At 33.0% G+C, this 13353-nt stretch overlaps 1 protein-coding gene across 8 annotated transcripts in view; it reads right to left on the minus strand.

Annotated features, from left to right (window-relative positions):
* The window catches only part of CSMD3 (CUB and Sushi multiple domains 3), a 1209558-nt gene that overhangs the window by 633908 nt on the left and 562297 nt on the right, over window positions 1-13353 (minus strand). For all 8 annotated transcript variants that reach the window (XM_054656949.2, XM_016959787.4, XM_016959790.4 and 5 more), the window contains one exon: window positions 1788-1909. In XM_054656949.2, coding sequence (XP_054512924.1) covers window positions 1788-1909 — 122 coding nt within the window. The remainder of the gene's footprint in view (window positions 1-1787; window positions 1910-13353) is intronic.

Below are 13353 nucleotides of genomic sequence, written 5' to 3' on the forward strand. Positions count from 1 at the left end.
ACAAGTAGAAATGTGACAACCTCTGAAACTTTAGGTAATTCTGTAATAATAATGATTTAAAGTTAGCAAAGCAAACATCTTATAGAACATGAGATAATACCACATGTTGATGACAATTACATGTAATTGCGAAGACAAAACAATATCTCCATCTCAATGCAAGATTAATTAAATGTGTTTATTCCATACTTTATAATGAATTTGCTTCATGTCTATCTTGGAAAAAGATATTTATACCTTACTGTGAGATAAGTCTTTGTACCTACACATATCTCATAAAGTACACACCTCTGACCTTTGCTAACTATGTGATCTTTGACAAGTTATTTATAGGCTTGCTTAAATGCAGACAATAAAAGTATCTCCCTCATGAGAGACTTAAAAGGATTAAATAATTCATAAAAAGTGCTAGAAAAAAACTACTGAGAATAGTGTATGGCATGCTGCTAAGTGTTGAACAAATGTCAGTTTTCCAAGCACTTCATGTTTTTTTTTTTTCCTCAACAACCAATAATTTGCACAGAGAAATAAACCAATAAATATTTGTTGCATTGAATTGAACTGATGACACAGGTTGGGTGGATAACATGATTTCCTTCATGCAACAGAGGAGTTTGATTTAGAAATTTACCCAAGTTTATAGAGATAATTTGGGGCAGAATAGGTTTCTGATCTAGTTCTTCTGATTTATAAATCAGGGCTCTTCTACGAGACAAATCTAATAGTCCCTTGGTTGAGTTTTAAACCAACTCTGCTGATCTTAGAATTAGGTTTCAAGAACTTGACAAGTGATCACAAAAATTCCCAGGAGGCAATATATACTTTAATAACAATGAATTAATAATGTATTTCAAGGTCTTATTAGCTTTACTAACAACTGTGTTTGCATTAGCTTACTTATTTCTTATGATACTATAAAATACATGTCTTTATCATTCACATTTCATAACGAAACAACATCAGAGAGGTTAAATAAAGTTATCTGAAAATTATACATCAGTATATGAAACACAATCTGAACCAATTTCATGAGCTCGACCACCAAACTTTTCAAAATCTAGCCCAAAGCAGTTATCACATAATTTGAAAATTTGAGAGAAATGATGATTTTTCCTATTTAGGTCCTCTCTATTGCTATAAAATCACATCTTACAAACAGAAGCAGGATCGCAAGAGCAGGAAAGAAAAACCAGCAAAATTTTCAGCTGCATTTACATTCATTGTGTTATAATTTTGCTTGAGGTATAGTGGCACATACATATTTAGATGTGTTACTCATATTAGAATCAAATAGAAAGGCAATTCAACTTTTTGAAATATCCATAATATAAATTCTTTATTAGTGCAGAGCACATTAAACCAACTATTTCAAATAAGTAGCTATGTGATATATAGCAATAGAGAAACATTGAAATTAAAGTCAGCTATGTATAAAAACAGGATTGACCTGAATGATGTGTCAAACAGAAAAGACACAAAAACAGCCACTATTCATGATTCCTTTTAAAAAGGATACACTTACAACCTTCAAAAATGTGTCTCAGAAAGCATTCATTTGTAATTTTAACCTTTTGGTTTATATGTTAGTAGCTTGGAGTAGAATTGTATTATTTTTATTTTTTCCCAAATTTCTCATATAAATCTGGTTTATAAACTGTTAAGTAGGGAATATTGCCAAAATCCTACTTGAGTTATAAATTTTCCATACTGCATGTTCCGTATTATTTCTTTGCCTTTGTCTTTATGATTATGACTTTTTTTTTAAATCACAGATGGTGTTCTCTTACCTTATTTGTATTCACTGCTGTGATGACCCAGACACATTGTGCATTGCTGTCATACTGGAACGGAAAGTTGGGAGATGTAAAGGTACCACTTGGTCCTTGAAGATTAGAGCCACACGTTTTCACTAAAAGAGAAATTGCATTTTAAAAGATGAACATATGTCACATGTAAAATTACAACAATAAAATATCTTGCAAATAGACTTTACATTCAAAATGACACAATTATAACCACATTGAAATATATATTATGGTATTCTAATGTCACTTATCAAAATACAGTGTTTTTAACACCCTGGGATTCACAAGCTCGATATTTTCAACATTAATGGAAAACTAGTTATGAATAGAAATTTGAGGGCATGATAAATTGTTCTCTGACTTTAAATAGGTGTGTTTAATTAGAGAAAGGTATATGTACCCAATATTGTGTTAACAAAAATATACAAAGAGAGTGAAACCGAGCCTTGGGTTAATGAAGCAATCTAAGAAGTGTTTTCATTTATGTTTATTAAGTACCCTAGGACTCACAATAGTGCAGTTGAGAACCACCAATAGAAAAACTTCTCTTTCTGTACTTATAACTATGAATTAAAGAATTCAGACTAAAAAAAAAAAGCAGTTACATTTAAGTAATTGTAATGAATTCCCACAAAAGTTGAAAGTTGTAGCATTTTCTCAGTTTTATAACCCATCTTTCTTCTACTTAATAAATGAGCTAGTGACCATACTGTTTCTGTTTCTTAACTTGCTTCTTGACGACCACAAATTTCTGGATGCCACTGCTTTTGATTTGGATATCTTTGCCCCGTTCTATCAAATCCTGCCCATATTATCATTTTCTAATCTGTCAAAAATAATCTATTGTATATTTGAATGATGAACAGTTAAATGTATATTTTCATATGCACTTAAATCTGTACATAGTTATCATCATCACCACTTTGAAAATCAGTTTATGGACCTCCTAAAAGTTTGCTTGACATGGTCAAAGTCATGCTTCTAGTATACAGTAGTCAGAATTTCAGCCCAGGTCTTCTGATTCAAGTCTTGTTTTTTACATCACTAAAAGTGTGTCTTTCTTGTATGTTACATGTAGATTTCTTTATTAGTTTCTTCTCTTAATAGCATAAATCCATTTCAGACAACTTTCCTGCAACTTGATGGTTATATCTTGCGTTGATTTAATAGTTACAGTACTTTTAATTATCTTGTGAGTGTGTGTGTATAATTTCTATATTTTAACCAATAAAATCATATTATTTTGTATAGAAAAAATAATAAATTGTATTTTTCTTCCCTTACCATTATTTGCAATTCAATCTTTTTTCCCCATTTACTACTTAACTTCTTGTAAATATTCTATGCTCACTACTCCATTTTTCTCTCCCCTTTCACTCTTCAAAATATTTCAGTCTGATTCTCATTCTCATTTCAGCGTTTAAATTGCTTTTTCAAAGCCAGCAATGAACTCATAATTGCTAAATATAGTATCTCTTCATTTTTCCACATATTTGATATCTCAGCAGTAATGCAAAGTATTGATAATATTGATTAGCTTTGTTTGAAATTCTCTGCCTTCCCTTACATAGTATTAAGCTCTCCTGATTATTAGCATGTGTTTTAAATAGTTCTGCTCTACCATATTATTTGTTCTTGTTTTATTTTTCCCATCTGACCCTTAGGTAGCATAATTCTAAATTGACTTAATCTCCTCTTTTCTATTTGTTCAATGGTTTCTCTGAATAGTTAAACTAATTCACTTCTATGACTGGAAAGGACATTTCTGTGTTGATAGCTCTCAAATCTACATCACCAGCTTTGGCATCTCTCCTGATTTCTAGATTAATTTTCTGTCCGCTGGACATTCCATTAGATGCTTTGAGGAAGCACTTTCAATTAAATATTTCTTGAATAGACTATCCAGATCCTCGCCTTGCATAATATATACTCCTCGAGGTCTATTCTGTTTTCCTCTGTGGAAACATCTCTGTTTTGCTGCATTTCTTCTCTTCCCAGTGTCCAGTGCTTCTTCCTCATTTTTCTTGTACTGATAATAGCTACTTAACCCCTTTTCTAGACTCCAACTTCTCTATTACATCCTCCTCACTGCTACTATATTTATCTTTTTAAAACACAGATTTAAGTACATTACCTAACTGCATGAAAGCTTTGTATCTATTTCCGATGGAATAAAGTACAAATTCCTAATAGGAAGTATAAAATTATTCCTGTGAGGACCTAAATTTATTTTCTAGTACAATGACCTACCATTTTACATAGTCATACACTTTACTTGTGCCGGAACAGACATCTTGCTCTTCTTTGATTTACCATAGTCTTTATAATTTTCTATATTTTTCATGCTGTTTTCTAGGTCTAGAATATTATTCCTTCTTACATTTACTTGCAGATATTCTATTTACTTAAACAAAGCCAAGGTGATGTGCCACTTCTTTCCATAAGAAGGGTTTCTAATTCTTCCACTAAGGGTTCTGTAATGGATTATACATTTCATAGCACATTATTTGAACAGCACATTTATACAAGTGTTTAGGTGCTACTGGCCTGATAGGGAATGTAGCCTGAAAGAGTCTAAGAACTTTATAGAAATGAGAAATTTATAGCAATCACAAAGCAATTGGTTTGTAGTGGCTATAGCTTTCTGATTGAATATACTCCTTCTCTGAGTGGTACTTAATACTTCGTAATTCTCTGGCATCCTTTGTTTTCTAAACTATATACACACTTAGAATCTTTCGAAGTCAAGGCCTTGTTTGTCATCTTTGTTAACTCACAGAGAAATGGCTTTCATGATGTAGGTATGTTTGCTAAAGAAACAAATATCCAAGTTCTTTCGCACAGCTCTTAAATTAACTATAAAATAGTGCTCTCTTCATGCTGATGAAGAATCTTCATAAATATGTTTCACAGTGAAAAGCTGTCTTCTATGAAAATGATTTTCTTTTTCTATAAGAATAAGGCAAAAACATTTATAAAATGGCAAGTAACAATCACCTGTAAATATTTTGGTCTGTTTATCTGCTTCCATCCAAACCTGACAGTAACCACTTAACAAGTTGTATATCTACAGACATTTTTGTTTTGTGGCACTATCAGTTTTTGCATATTTCCTGTTTTCTTAATGTATTTGTGTGTTTTAACAAACATAGCTAATTCTATAATATTAGTCTGAAGATTTTTTTGCATATATCATGACGACTGTTCTAGGTCAGTACATATAGGTTTTTTTCTTTTGCAGATTTAACAGTATGAACAGAAGCTGATAGAACTACTGGACGTTTTTGACAGGCTTCCACTATGAGAATAGCACAGGATAATTAGGAGGTTTCCTTAATCCTGCAGTGGGAAATAAGAAGACATGTAGAACAGACCTGCTATTTGAACAGAGTTGCAGCAGTTCACACATAGCAACACAAATACAATGAAGATCTTGGTACATTTATGTATTATGTTTTATAGTTGAAAAAATAAAAACAAATTCATTATTATGGAAAGCCAAACTGCAAAATCTCAGTGGCTTACAACAATGAGTAATTTTTCTCTTCAATTCCATTGTATTTGTGCTTTATACTTGTGTTATTATTGTAGGATTAATTCTTAGAAGAAATATTAATTAGTTACAATATGTGAGCATTTAAAACTTTGATAAATATGCCTAAATTACTCTCCAAAAGTTTGTTCAGTATACTCCCAAAAATAATATTAAAAAGAGAACAGTTCCCCAGGCTGTCGCCAAAATAATAGTATCAATCATTATGCTTTTGTCATTCTGTCAGGAATGTCACTGTTTTAATTTCCAATTCTTTCTCTACATTTTTAGTATGCTTTAACAGAAGTCTTTATTGTTGTCTCTATTTTTTGCTCTGACTTTTCTCTTTGTACACTTTTCCTCATTTCAATTTTTTCTTGCTGATGTATAGAAACTTCCTATGTGTTACTAATATTAACCCTTTTATATGTGCTACAAATACTTTCTTACAGACTTTTGTTGTTTTTGATTTTGCTTTGAATTAACTTTTCTCTGTAAACATAAAAATATGTGTAAATCTGTCAGTGTCTTCTTTTAGATCTTGTATTTTATATCTCACTCAAGAAAGATTTTCTTCAAATCTAAGATTGAAATACAACCTTTATTTCTCATTCTTTAATAGTTTTATTATGTTATAATTAAACTTCATCTACAAATTGGTTTCATATGGGGCAAGGTAAAGGAGCATTTATAGTAAATTCTATATTATTCGTCATGAACTGAAAATACCATTTATATTATATTTATATAACCGTACATAAATGTATAAGAAACCCATATATGTATCTGAGCCTTTTTCTTAATATTGACCTACTGATCTATGATTATTCTTCTGCCAGTACCATACTGTTTTAATCATTTTTTACATAGATGACACACATCTCCCCATTCTTATTCAATTTCATAATTTTCTTTATTAGCCATTATTATTTATATTTCCACAAACTTTAGTTGTGTCCATTTGTCAAAGTAAAGGAGATTGGTGTCTGTATTCAATTATATTGAGTTCAAACATTATTTTGATACAAATTTGCCTCTTCAATGGAGCCTTTAGTAACACAAAGGAAATAAATAAATGTGATTACAGTAAAGTAGTACATTTGAGAAATTCAGCTGAAATATCTTAGTATATAAGAATTCCATGCTTACATTCTCAGAAAAATAGAAATAGTAGAAAAAGAAAAAAAAACCTTGTAAATAAACCAATGAATGTATGAAATCAAAGCAAGTATTGGGTTATAAATTAAATATGACAACTTTGGTCATTAAAGATTAGAACAAAATGTGGATCCCCACACTAGTGATACCATTCAATATTGTCTTAGAGGTTCCAGGCAAGGCAAAAAAATAAAAAAAATTTGAAGAGTTACATAATTTGAATAAGAAACACGTCATTATTTACATGCAATATAATTTTTCTGTCTTACATTCAAGAGATATAATAATTTATCTAACACAATATGCTGTATTATTTTCAAGATTCCTATATTTTGGTTTTAAAATATATAATTCATATAAAAATGTATAGGTTTCTTTCTTTTTTTGTTTTTGTTTTGTCGTTCTTGTTGTTGTTTTAGACGGAGTCTCACTCTGTTACCCAGGCTGGAGTGCAGTGGCATGATCTCGGCTCATTGCAACCTCCACCTCCTAGGTTCAAGCGATTCTCCTGCCTCAGTCTTCCAAGTATCTGGAATTACAGGTGCCCGCCACCATGCCCGGTTCATTTTTTTGTACTTTTAGTAGAGACGAGGTTTCACCATGTTGGCCAGGATGGTCTTGAACTCCTGACCTCAAGTGATCAGCCCGCCTCAGCCTCCCGAAATGCTGGGATTACAGGTATGAGCCACCGTGCCTGGCTGTATAGGTTTCTTTTATAACAAAAATAGTTAGCAATTCAAATGGAAAGGTCCAATTTATACAAGCAGCAGGAATTATATATAATTTTTAAAAATATATTTAGCAAAAGACATATAAGACAGAAGTCTTATAAAGGAAACTACTAAAAAAACAATGAAGGGGCATTAAATAAAACTCGCAGAAATGGAAAGATAGGGCATGTTCTGAATGGGACAGCTTATTATCATAAAAATGCTAACATCCTGATTTGAGCAGTTTATAATGAACTAATAGGTTAGCTAATATTTATACATTTCCTATATTTATGATTATCTTAACTTTTAGTGCTTTAGACAGAGTTGATATTTTATAAAATATTTTGCTTATTTCATTCACATGCCACCTGTGTTTTTATAAAGGAAGATTAAAAAGGGCTACCCTATACATTTTACAGTCCTGTTTGTGGAATAAAATGAACCAATACCTGCAGAGACCTTGCAAAATACTGCTAACATCGATAGAAGTACAGAAGCAGAAGCCAAAAGATTTATTCCTAGCTTGTCTACCAATGTACTCCTATTTTTTCCTCATGTAAAACACATACAGTTAACCACGCTTTGGAAAATGCCTAGGAATAAGGTTAAGTACAGTGAAATATGTTTAGCTTTAACTGTAACCTTCAGGCATTTAGATTTGTGCCAGATACAATGTTTCAACTACACAAGTAAGACAGGCTGACATTTTATTTTTTGGCTGAGTAAGGACATGATTCACAGGTTAAGGATTCTTTTTTGCACAGAATATATCAGCTGAGATCTGTCTATTGTTGTCTCTCGGTCCACTGTGCCCTGAAGTACCTTTTTCACTCTCTCCTGGAATTTTCCTTCTTGAATTTTTCCATCATGATTTTTAAAATAAATTGAAGGACTTTTGTAATCTTACTCCAACAGATTCTTAGAATTTGTAAATTCTGTAAAGCTCTTTCCGCTCACTTACTCGTAATTCCTTAAACACAGTGAAAATGTTCACACTTTAAGACCCTAGCACTTTCTATTTTTCTCACCTGGCATAAGTTTCTACTCAAACAGTATTCCATACAAGGCCTATTCTGCTTAATATCTCTAAACTTTAGTTTCTTAAGTATTACCTTTACATACACCACACACGCGCGCACACACACACACACACACACACACAGAGAGACCATTGTTTATTGTCTGTTTTCCTCATTAGAATGTCACATTGATGAAAGCAAGAACTTGGTTTTGTTTATCATGGTATCTCCAGCACATAAAATTGTGCCTGCCACATGGAAGACACTCAATGAATGAATGAGTGAGCAAATGATTAAAATACTTAAGAGTCACAACAAAGATTTGGTTTTGTTTATCATTTATGTCTTCCAATTTTTTTCCCCTTTGGGCTTTGGTAGCAATTCAAGCTTCTACCTTTTGGTGAATGTAGAATGTGGTAATTAATCCACAAAGGATTCATTAACATTGTGTGAACAAGCACGTCTTACTGCCTTCTATTCTAAGGCTATGTATTAGGGTTGTTGAAAGATTTCTGGTAAGGAACATTTTGTTGATGGTATGAGGAGTATGATAGCATATGTCATTAAAGGAGTTATTAGTATGAAGTTTGTGGTTCATTTTTCATCTTTAGGATGAAGTTTGTAGTTCTTGTATCTTCAAATCTTCAACTATCCCTGCATCTTCATGTTTCCACTTGAGCAAATTCAAATCACCTAGATCTCAGTTTTTTTTAACTTGTAAACTTAGATAGTTGTACTATGTCACCCATAAGCTCTGATAAGCCTAATATGATAATATGATTATATCATGCAGCTATCTGTGTGCTCTGAATGGCTTTCCCAAGAGATGCAATGAAGTTGATAGAGCCTGAAAGTTATATTCTTGCCCATTGAGGCCTTTGCTATATCAGAGTAATGTTATTATTATTATTTAAACTGTTTGCTGACATATGTGACATGGAAAATAATGAATCCGCTAGAAGAATCAAGTTTAATTCAAATATATTTGCAGCATTTCCCTTTCTGTGGTTGTTCACCTGAGAGTTAGTTAAGTATTGTAGTCTTGCCCCTAGTAGAAGTAATTACATTTCTATCTATCTTTACAGTGGCTTCTTTGTTTATTAGCCAGGCATAAGGATAAATAATCATAGTGTCAGAGACTAACTTGATATTCTCTGAAAGTAACTTGGTATTGACAACAGCATAAACTATAATTCTTCTGCTGCACATGATGTGATAGACAAAACAGGCCATATTATTTTTTACTTAATAGTTTCTATCGCTTCTAGAAATTCTAACTTGTACTTGGGAAAATTAGATATTCTAATAAGATGTAACTATGTAACAATGAGTGAGTATGTACAGCTCAAATCTTGTGAAGTGCAAGTCAGGATAGCCCAGACGAAGAGAGATGTACCAACAAAGGACTTACTTATTTAAATGTTTCTCATTGGGCTGTATTAGGCAAGACAATAAATATTCTTGGGAGCAAATATGAAATCACTGGAAATGGATAAATGTTGGTACCTAAAGATGGACAACTTTCAGCAGACAATGAGATTCGGATGTAGAGAGAAATGGTGTGACTATATCTCAGCAAGAAAAGGGAACTATTCCTGACTTCACAGAGGTAGGCCAAGGCAAGTGCTACCCACATGTTTCAGGTACCTTTCTAATCTTTCTTTGCTCAATCATCATCATTGGTATTTGAATTTTATTCTTACCATCCATTCTTCGCAACAAGGCTGATAGTTTGAGTTTCTATCATGGCATATCATTCCCCTCAAATAGCCAAAACAATCTTGAGAAAGAACAGAGTTGGGGGCATCACACTCCCTGATTTCAAACTTCGTTCATGCGTTGCTTAATGATGGAGATACATTCTGAGAAACGTGTTGTGAGGCAATTTTGTCATTATTAAACATCATAGAGTGTGCTTACTACACAAATCTAGATTGTGTAGCCTATTACAAATCTAGATTGTGTAGCCTACTACACTATGGTATAGCCTATTGCTTCTAATCTACATACCTTTTCAGCATGTTACTCTACTGGATACACTGTATACAATAAAATGCAGACAATTAGAACACAATGATACTTGCGTATCTGAACATATCTAAACAAAGAAAAGGTAAAAATATCATACAAAAAAATTAAAAATGGTACACCTGTATAGGGGCACTTATCATGAATAGAGTTTGCAGGATTGGAAGTTGCTCAAGGTAAGTCAGAGAGTGAGGAGTGAATGTGAAGGCCCAAGGTGTTACCATACACTAATGCAGACTTCATAGATATAACTATAAATTGTTTTTTTAAAAACTGTTGCTTAAATAGTGAATTAACCTTAGCTTACTGTAACTTTTTTACTTTATAAACTCCACAATTTTTTAAACTTTTGACTCTTGTAACAACACTTAGCTTAAAATGCAAACACGTTGCACAGCCATACATCATTATTTTATTTCTTCATATGCTTATTCTATATGCTTTTTTCTATTTTTACTTTTATTTTTTACTCTTTATAATTTATTTGAAACTAAGACACAAACACACACATTAGCCTAGGTCTACACAGGGTCAGGATCATCAGTAGCACTGTCTTTTTTCTCCACATCTTGTCCCATGGACAGATCTTCAGGGGTAATAATACACATGGAGCTGTCATTTTCTAGATGACAGTGCCTTCTCCTAGAATACCTCTTGAAAGACCTGTCTAAGGCTGTTTTACTGCTAAAAGAGTACACTTTTTTTTAAGCAGAAAGAGTACACTCCAAAATGATGATAAAAAGTATGGTGTAGTAAATACTTAAACCACTAACATAGTTGTTTATTATCATAATAAAATATTGTGTAGTGTACATAATTGTATGTGCCATACTGTTATATGAGTGGTGCAGCAATTGGTTTGTTTACACCAGTATCACCAAAAACACATGAGTAACATGTTGTATTATGATGTGACAATGGCTACAATGTCACTAGGTGATATAAATTTTTCAGCTTCATTATAATTTTATGGGACCAAGATTGTATATGTTACACATGACTGTATATGCAAAGCTACAGTAATCATAACAGTATGGTACTGGCATAAAAACAGACAGATAGATAATGAAACAGAATAGAAAGTCCAGCAGTAAACCCACAAATATATATAGTCAACTAACCTGTGACAGGGTCACCAAAAATACAAAATGGGGGAAAGAATAGTCTCTTCAACAAGTGGTGTTAAGAAAATTGAATATCCACTTGCAAAATAATGAAATTGGGCCCTTGTCTTATACAAAAATTAGCTTGAAATGGATTAAAGACTTAAATGTAGGATATGAATCCATAAAGGTCCTAGAAGAAAACAGGAAAAAAAATCTCCTTGACATTCATCTTGGCAATGATTTTTTTGAATATGACACCAAAAGCATAGGCAACAAAAGGAAAAATAAACAAGTGAGTCTATTATCATGATATTGATAGGAGGAGAGAGTGGGGATTTTGGTGGATTCATTTTAATTATTTATTTTCTCTCATGGAGGAAAAAATCTGGCTCCTGGGACTGAGTGAACACCAGAAGAGGAAAATGACAGAGCAGTGACAGTGTGCTTAGCTATTAAATTTTAAAATGTGAATTTATTTGGTATTCCAACCTACTGACATAAGCACATTATCTGTGTTTATGAGAAAAATTCTGTTGGTTGAATGAGAGGATTAGACATATTATAATTGTGTAAACTTCAATAAGCATCTAGCACTGAAAACTCTATATCTATGTCATAAACTGAGAGTAAGCAGTTATATCACAGGAATATATGACCCCAAAATAAAATTAATGTTTTTCTTATTTATTGATCAAATATTATTTCTGGGTATGAAAACAAATACAATCTCATAGTTAAAACTTTGTTTGCAGTGTGGTGTTTCCTCAAGGATCTAGAATGAAATACCATTTGACCCAGCCATCCCATTACTGGGTATGTACCCAAAGGATTATAAATCATTCTACTATAAAGACACATGCACAGGTGTGTTTACTGCAGCACTATTTGCAATAGCAAAGACTTGGAACCAACCTAAATGCCCATCAATGATAGACTGGATAAAGAAAATGTTGCAAATATACACCATGAAATACTATGCAGCCATAAAACGGAATGAATTCTTGTCCTTTGCAGGGACATGGATGAAGCTGGAAGCCATAATTCTCAGCAAACTAACACAGAAACAGAAAATCAAACACCACATGTTCTCACTCATAAGTGGAAGTTGAACAATGAGAACACATGGACACAGGGAAGGGAACATTGCACACCGGGGCCTGTTGGGGTGGGGGACAAGGGGAGGGAGAGCATTAGGACAAATACATAATGTATGCAGGGCTTAAAATCTGGATGACAGGTTGATAGGTGCAGCAAACCACCATGGCACATGTATAACTACGTAACAAACCTGCACGTTCTGCACATGTATCCCAGAACTTAAAATAATTTTAAAAAATTGTTTAGAAAAATATTAAATCAATTATTTGCCTTTTCAATTATTTATTTATAAACCTTTATTTTAGGTTCAGGGTACATGTGGCAAACATTTACATGGGTAAACTTGTGTCATGGAGGCCAACAATCACATGAAAAAAAAAACTCAACATCACTAATCATTAGAGAATTGCAAATCAAAACCACAATGAGACACCATCTCACGTCAGTCAGAATGGCTATTTTTTTTTTTTTTTTTGAGACAGGGTCTCTCCTTGTTGCCCAGGCTGGAGTGCAGTGGCTCGATCTCGGCTCACTGCAAGCTCTACCTCCCGGGTTCACGCCATTTTCCTGCCTCAGCCTCCCGAGTAGCTGGGACTACAGGTGCCTGCCACCACATCCGGCTAATTTTTTGCATTTTTTTTTTTAGTAGAGACGGGGTTTCACAGTGTTAGCCAGGATGGTCTCGATCTCCTGACCTTGTGATCCACCCACCTCGGCTTCCCAAAGTGCTGGGATTGCAGGCGTGAGCCACTGCGCCCGACCCAGAATGGCTATTTTTAAAAAGTAAAAATAATGAGATAAAAAATTTCACTAAACAAAATGACTATTAGATAATATGTTTTTAATTCGTTTGTGAAGGCTGAGTGCTGGATAGTTTTTATTCTGAAAAATCAC

Source organism: Pan troglodytes, chromosome 7 (assembly GCF_028858775.2).
Source record: "Pan troglodytes isolate AG18354 chromosome 7, NHGRI_mPanTro3-v2.0_pri, whole genome shotgun sequence".
Classification (NCBI taxonomy): domain Eukaryota; kingdom Metazoa; phylum Chordata; class Mammalia; order Primates; family Hominidae; genus Pan; species Pan troglodytes.